We start from the raw sequence: 14,916 nt of genomic DNA, 5'->3' as shown, positions 1-14,916 counted from the left end.
TTTTTCTTACCATTATTTTAAGTTTGTAAAGATGAGATATGACTTAGGGTCTATAGCACACTGGGAGTCTGCCGGCTTACACGTAAAGTTAACCTGAATACCTGCTTCAAAACAGTGACAAGAAATTTACTGATTGCCTACCTTGCACATCATGACCCGCCGTGAGTTTCTCTCACCTACCAATACATACAACTGTTACAAAAGAAATAAAGCTAACGACTCCTCTACCTATTTTCTCCTCTATTCTGAGAGGAAAAAAAATCCCATGATGATGATTACTGTTATTTCCCCTCCAGGAGCACTTGAGAGGTGCTTTGCATCACTGCAGTGATGTTACTGAAATCATCTGCAGCAGAATGAGTATGTTTCCTTCTCTGATTTTAACAGGGGTCAGACCAGACCCTTGCCACATGGGTTTACAATGGAGCAGACAGCAAATTAAATAGTTACAACATTAGGACTGTCTTAGGAAAAGAAGACTGAATCACTGTTACCTGCACATTTTACTCCCTGAGCAATGAGGCCCCACATAAAGTTGGCGCAGTATTCACACCAGTGCGGGCCCCTGAACGTGTGCACCTGGAAGACAGTAGCAGAAAGGAAAATTACAGAAAATGACCCAACTGTTTCACAGACATCAATATTAATGTGTCGAAACAAGCCAGAATTCCTCTTCTTAGAAGGTACCACATGCATTCACTGAAAATTTTTCTTTCTGTTTATCACCGCAGGAAAGGAAGAAAGAAACATAAGAATGATTTAACTGCCAAGGCTCTTGCAGCCCTATGGAAAATGTGAGCTTTCCATCCTGAGAGCCATGCTGAGAGCAGCACGGAGCTGGAAGGGTTTTGCTGCAGGGAGGTTCCTTCGCCCCAGCTGGCCTGGGCTCCTGCAGCTGGACGACTCCTCACTGCTGCGTGTGTGGAAGGGGAGCAGCCGCAGGTCACAGCCTTCTCCCTCCATCGGGCTGGGATTTTAGCCCAATGATCAGAGAAGCAACTCTCTTGCAGCAGCACAACACCCAAAGTGGCCGAGCTCACTCCTCTCAATTTGGCATTTCTTCTGCTTTGCCCTCCCCTCAGTAACGTACTGTGTGAAACCCGTAGGGGACCGCAAGATTTGAAAGTCTCAGTCAGAAAGTCCAGCCAGGCAAAAATATCTGTGCAACACAGAAATACTGAAAACACACTTAGGAGCTCTCTGGTTTAGAGTAACTATAAAAAGAAATTAATTTTCTTCAGGCTAATGCTATATATTGAAAACCTAAATTAATCTAGTGGAAACAAGAATGCACTCAAGGAAAAAATTCAAGGCTAAGGAAGAAAAAGCCAAAGCTCCTTTCAATCCAGGCTTGCCTGTCAGTTACAAATCCTGCAGCTACCATTAGCTACTTCTGATTTTATTCTGATAAAGTTCCTGTTGTAGGAAACCACAGGATTCTTTGCAGAGAAAATCATTACTTAACCAATGTAAAAGCCTTTGAGTGTCTATTTAGAATAGTCACTGACTGATGAAAAATCAGTAACTGATGATCATAAAGTAATGAAATTTGAAATATAATAAAAATATTTGACTGAAATGTAATAAAAAACACTTTAGGCTTAACTCATGCAGCTCTCCAGAGTTCTTAGGGGGCATCAGAGCAGGCAGTAATCTCATGTACATGCAATGCCTGGTCATATCAGTGTGAAGCAAAAGAACTAGTTGAAGTGCATGTGCCTCACATTCACACCGTACTCCGGTTATAAATAGCCAAACGTGAAGTGGCCTGACCGAGGTGTTGAGCATCCCCTGTGCCATTGATTTAAATAGCAGCTGGATCCAGCTGACACTTACCTCAAACAAGTGACAACACAGAGCAGCACACAGAAATTCAGATGAAGCTGCATTTTTGGCTAAGGGAAGGTCTGCAGCCTTTTGGACATTTGCAGCCCATAAAGACGCAGCAGGAAGGCAGCTTGCTGTATTAGTCTGGAAACTTACTCTTGAATTCACTGAGCAACATTTCACATGTGCGTGTCTGTGCTAAGCCAAGCTCGTAACTGCCTCTGGCCCTATGGTGCTGAGCACCTCTGGAGGAAGTGCTATGGTACAGATTTTTACATTCTGCTAGCACTGGCTGCAGCTCTCATCCCTCAGCCATGCTATGCGCTATGCTTGCTGCCACCCTCCCCGGCCCCCGCTCTGCTCCGAGGCCTAATGCACTCCACAAGCCCCTTTCTCCCTGCGAGGCCAGCTGACGCCTACAAAGCGAAGGATGACAAGGCTGTCAGCAGCTGTAATCTCCATTTCCTTTCCCTCTCACCACAAAGAGATTTTTCACACCTTCTCCTCCATTACCCCATCTGCACTACCCACATCCTCATTGCTTTCTTCCTCAGCCTTATATTTTTTTTCCAGGCCTTTGGCAGCTTTTCCTTCCCAGAATAGGTACACTCTAATATCCTCAAGCAAAATGCTGTGCTTTAATGCCACACAGAACTAAGAGAACTTTTTTTTTTTGGGGGAAAAGAGCTTCCTTTCAGTCAGCATCTATTTTTTTGTGATCAAATGAACAATCCCAAAAGAAAATACTTATTTAAAATATTTCTTAGAAATATGCTGAGGAAAATTGAAACAAAAATGATCATTCAAATTTTAATTAAAAAAAAGAGAATCTTTGTTTCAGAATTCTTTTCAATTTTATAAAAAATTCTTTTTGCCTTTCTTTTGTTTTAGTATTTCTGTTTGTAAAGCATTGGGACTTTTGTCTTGTTCCTTGAAATGCTCTGACACTTTAACTTCTCACTCTAAGCAGAACAGGAACAAATTCTGAAATGTTAGTGTTTCTTGTCAAATAAAAACAATAAAAATTCTCTTTACCAGAAATGGTACTATCATGTGCTTCTCCACTCACTCTTGCCACTTCATCGAATTCACTGAATGTGCCATTTGCAAGAGCATTTCTAAACTATGCCAGGATCCCTTCTGGCTTCTGTCCTCTTCACTGCTCACTCCAGCGATGTGACACTCCCCACATCTCAAGGTGCCCAGTCTGGCCAAAGCCACCTGGTGCCTTGGTCAAAAGCCTTTCCCTTTCCTGACATCTCGCTTTCCCCATGGTTTGCATGATTCCACCTTCCCCCTCAGCACCTCTTCTTCCAGGTCCACCACATGCTAAATCTGCCACTCCAACCCTTTGCCTCTCTTCACATTCATTTCATTTCTCACATGTTTCTAATAACAATCATCCACTTGGATATAAAATATTTACCTTTCTACTACAGCCTGTTCCCCTGACATTGTCCTGGCTCTCAGCCCACCCCTCAGGCTTATTCTACATGACTCGTTATCAACTTCAAAATGCTATGGCCAAAACAGACTTCCCTCTTGCCTCCCCCTCCTTGCTTTGCAGCATGTACTGGTCGCTCTTCACAAGACCAAGAACTACTTTGCCACTCAGAATCCTTGGCCGGGGATCATTAGCATTTTCTCCCCTGATCCATACATCCAGGCTTCATCCAAATTCCAAAACACCTTTCTTTATAATTTTCATAAGAAATCAACTTCTCAGAACATTTATCCTGAGCTTCCTTAGCTTTACTCTGCCCCATCCAAATTATACTTTCTTCTCCGTTATTCTGATTGCAAATTCAAAACAATTAAAAGCTAAAAGTGGATTTATCTACTTTTATCTTGCTTCCTCCTTTATCTGATGTGCAGTAGGACGGTTCTCTGGCAATATGAATTAGGTGGCCCATAGGTCCAGGACTTCCTTCAGTCTCCTGTGTGCAGAAGGCCACAGGTTCAATTCTGAAGCCCCTTTTTGAGTTTCTAAGCATTGCTGTTTTGTCACAAAGCTAAGTGGTGCCAGAGCGTTCATCTTCCCACTACCATGGAGCAGAACTAGAGTCTAGCCCTGTACAGGTCTGTGTGTACATGACCTCTGGAAATCAAATCAGATACAGTAAATGATGCCAGAAAATAGCAAAAAATTGGCCTTTAGAGGTCAGAACAGCACTCCAACTCTGTTCCATCCCATAGAGTGGGACCTTGCAGCAGGCTAAAAGAAACATGTTTGCATCCCTTTCGCTGGTTAAAGAGATAGCACCTGCAAACAATATTGCATTTATTACATGACCCTTTAATATAGCATTCTGATTTTTATATTTAATTGCCCATTCTAAAAATCTGCCAAGTGACTTGCTTATTTTCAAAACTAAAACATGCTTTCCAGAAAAATTTCTGAAAACTCACCCAGCAGAATTCCAGATATCCTGACTTAAATTACAAGGGTTTTTTTTCCCCCTTATAAAAAGAGCATCTTGCCATATGCAGATTTTACTGTCTTATAAAATGTGAGAGAACAGGTTTGCCAAGTGTGGTTTATATCTCCCAATCATCCCATTCTCACTCCCACCCCCAAAATCTTTTTCTCCCTCTTTCCATAATGCTTCAATCCTGAGTGATGCTTTAAGAAGTCTACAGACAATGGGGGGGAGGAAGGGGAAGAGAAACTGTTTTTTAATCTTAATTTGTAAAATTTCAGGGGAAATATAAAATTTAAAAGAAAATGGTAATTCTAGATAATTTTAAAGCAAAATACCTACTTCAAAAACTAGATAAAATCCTACTACTGAGAAGTCTGAGAAAAAAAGAAGAGCCTCACATTGGGTTAACATCTAGGCATTTCTACTTCGAACTATCCCACAGTATCACTGAGGTATAAGAAACACAGAACTACTGTGATTTTTATGTAGGAGGAGAGTTTTCTGCTTAAGTTTGAAAGACATTTTCTTATACACAGGGAAAAATAGCTTAACGCCTGTGATTAATAATTATATGTGTTATAGGATTTTATTTATTTTTGTTCTGCATTTAATTAAAACAGTGCTTAGAACAAAAGAGAAATTTTTAGGAGAAGCAAATTAAAAATGACTTGATGACTCTGACAACAAATTACACCATAAGCTGCAAATTCTTCAAGCAATGTCTCACAGTGATTTCTAAGGCTCTGTAAAGGTCACTGTTGAAGTTAGTTACCTATACATCTCATAACTCCACCTATTTTTTAGGTGGAGTTTGCCCTTTGTATTTCCTAGGCACTTCGTTAGATAGCCTTGATTGCTATCTGAAAGTCAAGACTGAGCCAGCATATAATCAGTAGTCATAGCTGGGAGAGTTATGTTATATATCTTTTCAATAGAGGGGAGGAAAAGAATGAGGAAATATCAGTAAAGTGCTTTGGAAACATGATGTGAAAGAACACGACAGATCTGCAGAGCTTTAGCGAAGCAAGAGAATGGAAGGCTGGGTCTGACAAAATATGTATATGCAAAATCAATGCTGAAACACAAAAAAACACAGTCTCTATGACAGCACACAAAAAAGTCTTCCCTAGTTAGAGGCTGCTGCCATGGTCTCCCAAAACGCCAGTTCTGTCAGACAGTATCCGTTCTTTTTACAAAGCAGTGCAGCCTTTGACATGGCCCATCCACACTGAACTGCTGGTAAGAGTAACGGGTTTTGGAAAATCAAGGCACTATAGTCTGTGTTGGGATGAAATACATTAACTAGGAAAAGGACATAAAAAATGTTGCAGACCTACCTTCTTGAACTACAGTGGTCAGGCTCAGTCATCCTAGCTAATTTGCAATTACAGCAATTAAATTCTGTCTGTTGGGACCTTCCCAAGGTTTTAATTGGATACAGGAGACATCATAAGTTTCAGTTAAAACGATGAACTCAGTCTCTAGTACTAACGTCTGTCCTCCCTGTCACAGCTGATTTTATCAGGCACTGAAAGTATCCATGCTGCCACCCAATAGGCATGCCCTCTTCATCCATCTCTAGTCTGGACAGCATAGTCAGAGACGTAAAGGGTGTAGGAAAGATATCAATAAGAAAATGGATCAACTCAACTACCCGTTTGGCCCATGCTTCAATTTAATCTTTACATATATTATAATGATTAAACAGTGCCTCTAAAACAAGGATCTCAAGTACTCTAAAATATTTTAGTAAACGACATGCCTCCTGTGAGGCAAATATTGCTGCTGATGAATAATCTGAGAAGCGAAAAGACTGCCATGACAACACATAAAGCAGAGCTGTATCTACGAGATAATTGCTTTCATATGAAGATATAATAGAAATTAAAGTAACTGAGAGTATTGGAACATGCCTTCTCCAAAGACAGCTGACTTTGCCTATCCTAGCTGCTGTGTTGACTATATTGAGCCAATCTGGATCTGTGCCAACAACTTTGTTCAGCAGCTCTTGAGCTGTGGGGACATTGTGTTTGCATGCACCGTCATTCAGAGAGTCGAATATAAATAGTGTCTTTATTGGCAGTGGGTACACTGACATGAATTTTGAGCAGGCAAACTTTCTTCCAGGTCCTCACTCATTTGGAGCCAGAAGCGCTGTCATGTCTGGTTTACTTTCTGGTTTGTGCTGATCCTGTCAGCAGAAATGAGAACAACTGGAAATTGTGTTTAAGCTGTGCTCTGAGAGAGCCACAGCAAAAAACAGAAGAGAGAGTAGCAGGTTGTTGGATTTTTTTCTTGTAAAGTAAATGAAAATGGTGAGCTTTCTTTCAGGATGGAACAGCAGATTTTCCTTAAACTGATATCTAGAAACTGATATATCCTCCATTTTAATTCCAGGATCAAGTTACTTAATACCTGTGTCTGTGTACGGAATTCCGAAACTGGAGGTGAAAACTGAAATAAAATTATTAAATTTAAAATTATAAAAAAAATAGGCACACACTATATAATATAGTATGTATAATATACAGTCCCAAGAGATTCCTGAAGAGATGCGTTTGCAGTGATGCTATGGCTAATTTGGAGGAAAGCAGTTGATGATGACAGAGTATGACATGTTATATAATCTCCTTGAGGCAAATGTCTAGTTTGCCTCAGTAAAGCGTTTCTAAGCTTCACCACAGACATGAGCTGGTCAGTTCTTGGGGCTGTGCACATGGAAGACTCACAAGATACACAAGTAGGGAGGTATTGAGCTACTGGTGTGGTGGGAAGGGATCACAGCCTAAACAAATTACGGATTTAGGAAAAAGCTGGGGGGGTTTTAAGCAGAGGCAAAGCTTGAAACCAGAGACTAATGCTTAGAAATCAGAGAGGGTAAAATAATTTTGTGCTATTTGGAATCTGCTTTGGAAAAGCTAGGGCTTTTCCAAAAAAGTAAAAAAGTAAAAGTAACATTAAATAAATACTTTAGGTGAATAAAACCCACCAATGCCTAACACCTTTTCTGTCCTGAACTGCCTTATAATACACAATGAGTTTCCAGAGCAGCAATACAGAACTGACAAGATCTTTTCAGAAGTTTTGGGGAAGTTTTTCTCAAGTTTTTTTCTCCAGATACTTTCCCTGCCTTTGAACATTTTTTTTTCAAGTACTAAAAGTCTAAAAGAAAACTCAGATTTCCTGAGGTTTTCTTATGTTTGAGAATGTGTAGAGACTCTCTCAGGAGACTCTGCTAGAGGTACCCAGTTCTCTTTCTGAATATTCATTTGAGTGAGGTGACTCACTTGAAGTTTGGAAAAGATGTTCAGGGTCAGGTCTGTACCTAGTGAAAATCAGCATACTCTAATCAGGGGGCCTAGAGCAATTTACCCCAAATCAGCATGTGCCTCAGTTTTCAGAAGATCAGAAATAGAAACAAGCTTGTGTTAGAAGTCACAGAAAAATGGATCTGCTTAATAGAAGTTTGTCATAGTTTGTGGTCTTTTTGCAGCATGTCTCCTGCATCCCATCTTCCAGTTCTCAGTGTTTAGACAAGGCCTTCATGAGGAGCTCTTGTTAGAATAATACTATTTGGCATGGAAGTGATTTGTTATGACTTTTTACACTGGAAAAACACCTAGCACAGATGCAATTACATTGCGAAAATATGGGACAGGACCAGGTTAGCTTATTTGTTTCAAAGAAGTAGTACAAATTTCGCTGGCATAATAACTCTTGCTAGTATCAACGGTCAGCCTGTTAAAGTGATTTTTAAGTCTATCTATACCGGCAAAGCTTTTCTTGTGGAGACTTGTCTTCACCTGAGTCTTCACTTTCTGGACACTTTTAAAGCTATAATCTGCCCTMGTTATTGCTGGAAAAGCACATAGTCTCTGCTCTGGAGAGCAGTGTCTGGCCTTTTAAATGGGTCATCCTCAAAGAGATAGCTAGGACTCTCCTTCAGCGTAAGAGAGATATGAGAGAATCATAACAAATAAGACTAATCAGCATTTCTGCTAACTTAGCTTAAGTAAGAGTGGAAAAACTCCTCTCCTCTCTGGGATAAGAGCTGGTTTGAAAGAGAGTTACGTTTGAATGTTGATCACTGATTCACTGGTCTTACAACTCTTATTTAACAGAATTAATTGACTGTGAGATCTCAGGTATTAGTGAAATAGTGACTAAGAAACAGTGTGGCAGTAGCAAATACTGCACAGAAAGCTAACAAAAAGCCTTCTGGAGACATTTATTTTGTGAAGAGTGAAAGAGAAAYAAGACAACATCCTCGGGAAAATGATGCACAGAAACGCGGATTTCAGTTCCCCTTTGACAGGCATGGACACCTTCTTGCTTCAGTGAAGCAACACAGCACTCATCTAGGTAGAAAAGTGTTTTTATATCTTGGAGTATCAGCACTTATGAAATACCTGCAGAATGCTCTCCTGGCACAAGTTATCTTCTCAGCAATCAGAGATGTCTGATGAAATACCCAAAACAAGTCAAGGGAGATAAAAATCCTCCAGGGCCCATGAATCACACAAGCTGGAGGGGAGTACAGACCTTTAAGGTTATCTAGCTGATCTCCTTGATACTGTAAGATGTTTCACTGTTGTATGCAGGTGTTTTAAATTTGGCAAGTAATGGGGAGGTTATTCCACTGACTAATATGTTTCACTACCAAGAAAGCTTCCTGCTATTCATCTCAAATTTTCCTTCTCTTCTTTCTTTTAAGCTTTCACCCYGTAACTCCTGATTAATACTTCTCTTCCATGACTGCCCTCCTTCCCCCTAGTTTACATCTTTTAGATATGCATGGTTTTACTGTTTTCTCCAACCACATACAAATAGCTTGTTTGCCTCAGCAGGAGGCAAATGAGTGAGGCCAGTGCAAAAGCACCAGAGTCCAGTGTCAGCAGGGAGAAGGTGCAGAAAATGTTCCATGTCAGGAAGGAATGGAGCCAGGGCATAAGGCCCTCCTTAGGTATTTCTCTTTTTCAGCAGCAAAAAAATATGGGATGTAGGGGGAAGGTGGATAGATGAGGAGGTGCTGGAGTCTCCTCAGGACTGAGCAAGTGGAATCTTATGTATGTCCAATTCTCCAGTAAAAGCACTTCAGTGGAGAGAGAAGAGATGGGGTATCCCACAGTAATCCTAACCCCCAGCAACTCAGACTCCCCTTCTTGTCTAACACACACACACATCCCAACCTGGAGCTCCTCTCCCTCATCTCCATAACCAATCCACAGATTTTCAGCCTTGCCCCAGCCCCCTTTGCCCCTCAACTGGAGGYTCCTGGTGGTGTCAGGACCTCCTCCTCCTTGCCCGCCTGCCCCAGTTCTGCCTGCCCAGGAGGGGCCCTGCTGCCCCCTCCCCCCCCAACCCCTCTCTGGAGCCACTTGAAGCCCCAGTTGGTGACAGCCATCCCTCACCGCATTCCCTCCATTTCATTAATGTGTTGGCTCCTGAGGATTCAAACAAAGAGCCCACCAACTCAGAGGGAGGTGTATTTACCAGAAAGCCTGATGGGGGTTCTCAGGGCTGAAAATACGGTGAAGCCTTGGCAAACGCCCCTGTTTTAGGCCATCAAAATTCCAGGAGGTTTAGAGAAGGGGAAGTATTTATCAGGGTTTTAAAACCAAGAAAACTAATTATAAAAGAAGATCCACAATCTCTTATTTTAATACAATAATACCTCGGTCTCTCTTTATTCACACCTGTAGGGCCTATGTCCTACATTTGTCTGTTCAGAAAAACAGCTGAGTATGACTTGAAACTAGTGGACTTTAAGAGAGTTTTATCCAAGAGACCTATTACAACTTGCAGTGGCAGCCATTGTGCTCCTCCTTTTGTGGACAATATAATTCTTAGTCTTAACCTTAAAATTTTTGAATAGCTCAGATCTCAGCTATGTAAGAAATTGTATTTGCATTTACAAGCTATCACCATTGCTGCACTTTTGGGGCAAGATAAACAAAATATGAGGTTTATAAGGGATAGAGAAAAAAACATTCTTATTTAAGGGTCCAGCTGTAGAATAAGCTTGTGGGAGTAATTAGGTATAAATTTACCCTGCCCACTTCTAGGAAATGTTACAAAACTATCCCATATGATACAGCTTTTCTGCCATAAGAAAAACAACAACACTAGCTTCAGTTACACCCCTCTTCAAAGATTTAAAGAGCAGCCTACGCATCTTAGAGCTTCCAGATGGAAGATGCTCTTCTTCATACTTATTGGTGGAAAAACAAACTGGACATCTATCCGATACACATGTCCATATAGATACATACGTGTTTTAGAGAGTGTGCAATCTTCCCCTGTAATGGATACGAAACTGAAGCAGAGGAAAAGCCTTTCTGTGGTGGGAGGTGGGCTTGAAATTGCAGGGATGGTGAAGTGACTGTCTTGCTTTGCTCTGACAATTTACTTTACAAGAGATCTCATTCAGTGTGCTGGACTTTAGAAAAGCAGAGCATACAGAGAGAAAGAAAAAGAAATCAAATATGAAATAGACAGACCCAATCAAGTCACACTCACGATCCCAGTTCACCTTCAAATCCTGTTATTTAATTAGAGCTAAATAAAATGCTGTGTCAAACACTGTAGACAAAATCTCTTTTAGCTGATATATTTGAATTAATAGAATCTTTTATATTCAATTTATAGAGAAGATTTAACTAACACAGAAACATTAATAGAAAACTTTTTATAAAATACAAAAAGCCCAAATGCACTTTAAAAAAATCAAGTATTTTTAATATCCACCTCTCCTCCTGAGGAATATGCATTAAAAACTCAGTCAGATCTGCAATTTATAAATCATCATCCCTTTCTTTACTTATGGAGATTAATTTAACAAAATTCAGCCCCTGTGTATTTGCATTTGAGATGTGCTCATATCAGACCATAACTTCACAATCAGGAGAATATTATGGAGCTTGAAAAGATCATTATTGGCTAGCTCTGCCTGCAGAGCTCAGAATCACCCCCAGTGGGTCAGGCTACCCACTCGAGGCAGAAGATAACTCAAATTCCAGCAGATTTAAACAAGATTAAAACCTCTCAAAACCCAACCATGTCAGCACTCCTAGCAGAACTGTCTTTACATTCTTCTTTCAAACAACCCCCCGAGCAAAATGTAGATTAACAGAATTAAAAACAACTTTTGTGTTTGTCCTTTCTCTAGGCGTATTCACAAGTCTCCAGTTGGTACTTCTGTGGAGGACTATTAGTATACGACTACTTCATTGCAGCATTCCTCTACATGATTTAAAGTTTGCTAGAGGCAACAAATTTCTGAGGGTTTAAATTCCACCTATGTCCCAATGCCTGGTATTTCTACCCGGCTGGTGCTGGCCTTCTAAGGCACCTAGTAGATGAGAACACAAGGTGCAGAGACTGAAGGGGAATTTCAGTCTCCTCATCTGTGGCCAAGTTTCTTCAGCATTTTGCATACCCCAGATCATCTCCCCAGTGGCTGTTGCTATGTTCTTCTCTTTTCCAAGACAACAGTACCCGGTGTTGGGGATTAACGATGCTCTCTCTCCTCCCTCTACTGGGATGTTATCGCATTTTCAGTATAAAAGGATTTCTAAGATCCCTCCACTTCTGTGACTAATCAGAGAAGCAAAGGGTTAAGGGTCCCCATCTGTTGCCCAGTGCTTACATAATGAAGAGAACATCAGGCCTAGGGGCACCAACTAGTGGGTGTCCTCGTTTTTGCTGGTGGAGTCTCCGGGGACTGCAGTCACCGTAGGTTAGCTGAGAAATATAAATTTATTTAATTTCTGGGTTTTTTTTTATTTTAAAAGTCAAGCTCCAAGAAAAGGCCTGGAAAAGAATCTGGGACTGACATTTCCTTCCTTCCTACATGGGTGACACATTTGCTACTTGGCAGGCAACCTAGGATACTTATTTAGACATTTTAAATGATGACATCTATACATTTGAGAAAAAAAATCTGACATGCAAGGAATGATAAAGCAGAGAATCACATGAGCTACTGATGGCCATTCATTTCATATCTATAACACAATAATTATGAAGGGTTTATATAGTTATTTGCTTAAATGGGACAGTGGCCAAATTTAGAGCTTGTTAACATCAGCAACATTCCTTTAGCAGGTAGGCTGGTTGCTGCATACCCTTTAAGACGTAACGGTTTTGTTCTGTTCTGTTTTCTTACAGTAAAAACTACCTGTGTAAGCTGACTCCATTTTACTGACTTGAGAAAACAGTACTTTAAAAGATATATTTTTCCAGCAGCTGTATGTATAAGAGAACTACAGTACAACTATTATAAAGAAAATAACCTTTGTGGAAAGTTTGTGCTGCATCTATGACTTTGGATCAGTCTTACAGTTCATTTTTGAAAAAAGGATGGAAAACTCACAGCCTCAAAACTTTCCAGAAACTGTTTCCAGAAAAAACAAAAACAAACAAACCAAAACTAATGAAAATCAGGTTATCAGATTATTTTCAAAACAGATGTGTTTCAGACTGGTAAAGGAAAGCAACTACAGAATAGAGATATATGCAAAATTAAATACATATTACCCTACATACACTGTAGTACATGGAAAATCAGTATCTGTGGGCATCTGCAGGAATTATCTTCCAATTCTAAGGAAAAAATCAAAGTTGCGAGGCACTTCAGGACCTTGTGAAAATATGCTTGGGATTTAATTGACAGCCAGCAGGATTATTTTGTGCCAAGTGTTCACATTAAATGCTTTTTTATATAGCATTTTGTACATGGTTTTCAATTTTGTGCTTTACTGAAGAACTCAAGTCAAACAAAACATCCTGATCATATAAAGTTTCCAATTTTAGTGGTCATCTGAACTCAAAAGCCAGAGGGTAGTCTAAATAAAATCAAATGGACTGTAGGTAAATATACATGTATGCATATGTGTACATTCACACATACACGTGTGATGGAAATCGAAACTGAAAATAAGAGATAATTAAAAGATGCTTATATGATCAGATGCCTATATTATATTAATGATTTCCCCTTGTCCTGAAATAAATAAAACAAAAGCTACATAAGAAAAAACACATTTAAGGTAAAATCTAGGCTTCAGGTAATATATATGAAGTTTGCATTGTCGCCTGCATGAATTCAGTAAAACAATAATTCACTTAGTTTTGCAAATAAAGACTGCCTATTATGCGATGTAATTTGACTGAAAAAGGTTGAATTACCAAATCCTTCCTGGTCACTTATTACAGATACAGGCACAAAACATGCATATATTGTGTTGACACGTGTCTCTCTTAATAAAGAGTATAATTTAGTTAAAAAAAATTAAAACGATGATTAGAAGCTACCAAAAAGACTAAGCAAATTTTAGTAAAACAAAAGGTAGTTGCAAATGTCAGCAGCTCTAATAGCCCCATGGTAAGCCATGCTCCTTTCATCACAGTCAATTCATTAACACAGGAGAAAAGCCAGAAACTAAGGGAAATGCAGACCATCTGCTTAATCCAGATGCAACAGAACATGCTTCTTATATCCAAAGCTATTTACCAGTGACAAACTGGGATAAGTTTAATCCTCTAATCAAAGATCTAACAAAGATTTTTCAACATCATAGCATCATAAGTAAAACTGAATTAAAATAAAGAAATTGAAAGAAAACTTTCCCAGTTTTTCTCAATATTAGTATCTCTCTCTCTCTTTCCTTATAAAACAATTCTAATTAACACAGATATCCTAGATACAGCAAATAATATCAAAACAAATAAATGCATATAAGCACTCAACAACAAAATCCTCATTCTTTTGCTGATATGTTTCAAAAATGTCTAATTGGCTTAACTGGCAGTAAGATTTAATTGAACTATTTAAGTTCTCAGAAACTGCATATATGTTATTTCCATGCAATCCTGGACTCATTTTAAAATAAAAAACAATAGGCTCTGTACCTTAAAAATAAATAAGTTGCATAATTTCTTACCTTGAAGTTATGAATCTTCTCATATTTTGGAATATGTTCGTTTTCTTTCAGAGTTGCTCTTCTGACAAGTGATGTCAGCTGCGAATAAGCAAAGAGTTTAAGAGGTTGCCAGATTGTCACAGATGACTTTTGAGAACCCAGTTTCATCCCCAAGGCTGCTATCAATAAATCTTGTTGACGGCTCTCTTGTTTTGAGTTGTGAACTGTAGCTCTGTTAGCTTTTTGCCCTGACCAAGACTCTTTGGATGGCATTTTGGAACTGACAGGAAAGAAAAACAGAACCCTGTATTGATCTGTACTCTGTACTTATCGGACTCAATTTAAAAAATCAAAAACGAACACTCCTGAAAGCTATACCGCTCGGAAGAATGGCATGATCATCACAATGTACTTTTTGTCAAAAGGCTAACTTAACGAGACAGGTTCTTCTTGCTGCTGATTTTTTTAAGGGGATCTGGTCTGATCGTGAAAAACTTAAGGGTCTGGAATACAGATAAAAATCGGAGTCAGTGACAGCGTGAGCAAGCCCAGAGCCTCTTCATCCATTTAGCAAGTCACGTTACTTTTGACTAAAAGACGCATTTCTAAAAGCTCAAGCTTCCTACTCAAGAAAGACCCTGATGTCCATTTTGAGTGAGCACTGCTGGCATGCTGCGTGCGGAGCGGGGCGGTGCAGAGCAGGGGAGGGGAGGGGAGCGGAGGGGAGCGGGGCGGGGCCGCGG

At 39.8% G+C, this 14,916-nt stretch overlaps 1 protein-coding gene across 2 annotated transcripts in view; it reads right to left on the bottom strand.

The window, feature by feature from the left end:
- CHN1 (chimerin 1) overlaps nt 1-14,916 on the bottom strand; it is an 83,773-nt gene that overhangs the window by 17,606 nt on the left and 51,251 nt on the right. For both annotated transcript variants that reach the window (XM_026075711.1, XM_026075701.1), the window contains 2 exons: nt 14,195-14,272; nt 495-579 (listed from right to left, as the gene is read on the bottom strand). In XM_026075711.1, coding sequence (XP_025931496.1) covers nt 495-579; nt 14,195-14,272 — 163 coding nt within the window. The remainder of the gene's footprint in view (nt 1-494; nt 580-14,194; nt 14,273-14,916) is intronic.

The sequence above is a fragment of the Apteryx rowi genome, unplaced genomic scaffold, assembly GCF_003343035.1.
Source record: "Apteryx rowi isolate R43461 unplaced genomic scaffold, aptRow1 scaffold_110, whole genome shotgun sequence".
Lineage (NCBI taxonomy): Eukaryota > Metazoa > Chordata > Aves > Apterygiformes > Apterygidae > Apteryx > Apteryx rowi.
This window is presented reverse-complemented; position numbering and strand designations above follow the sequence as displayed.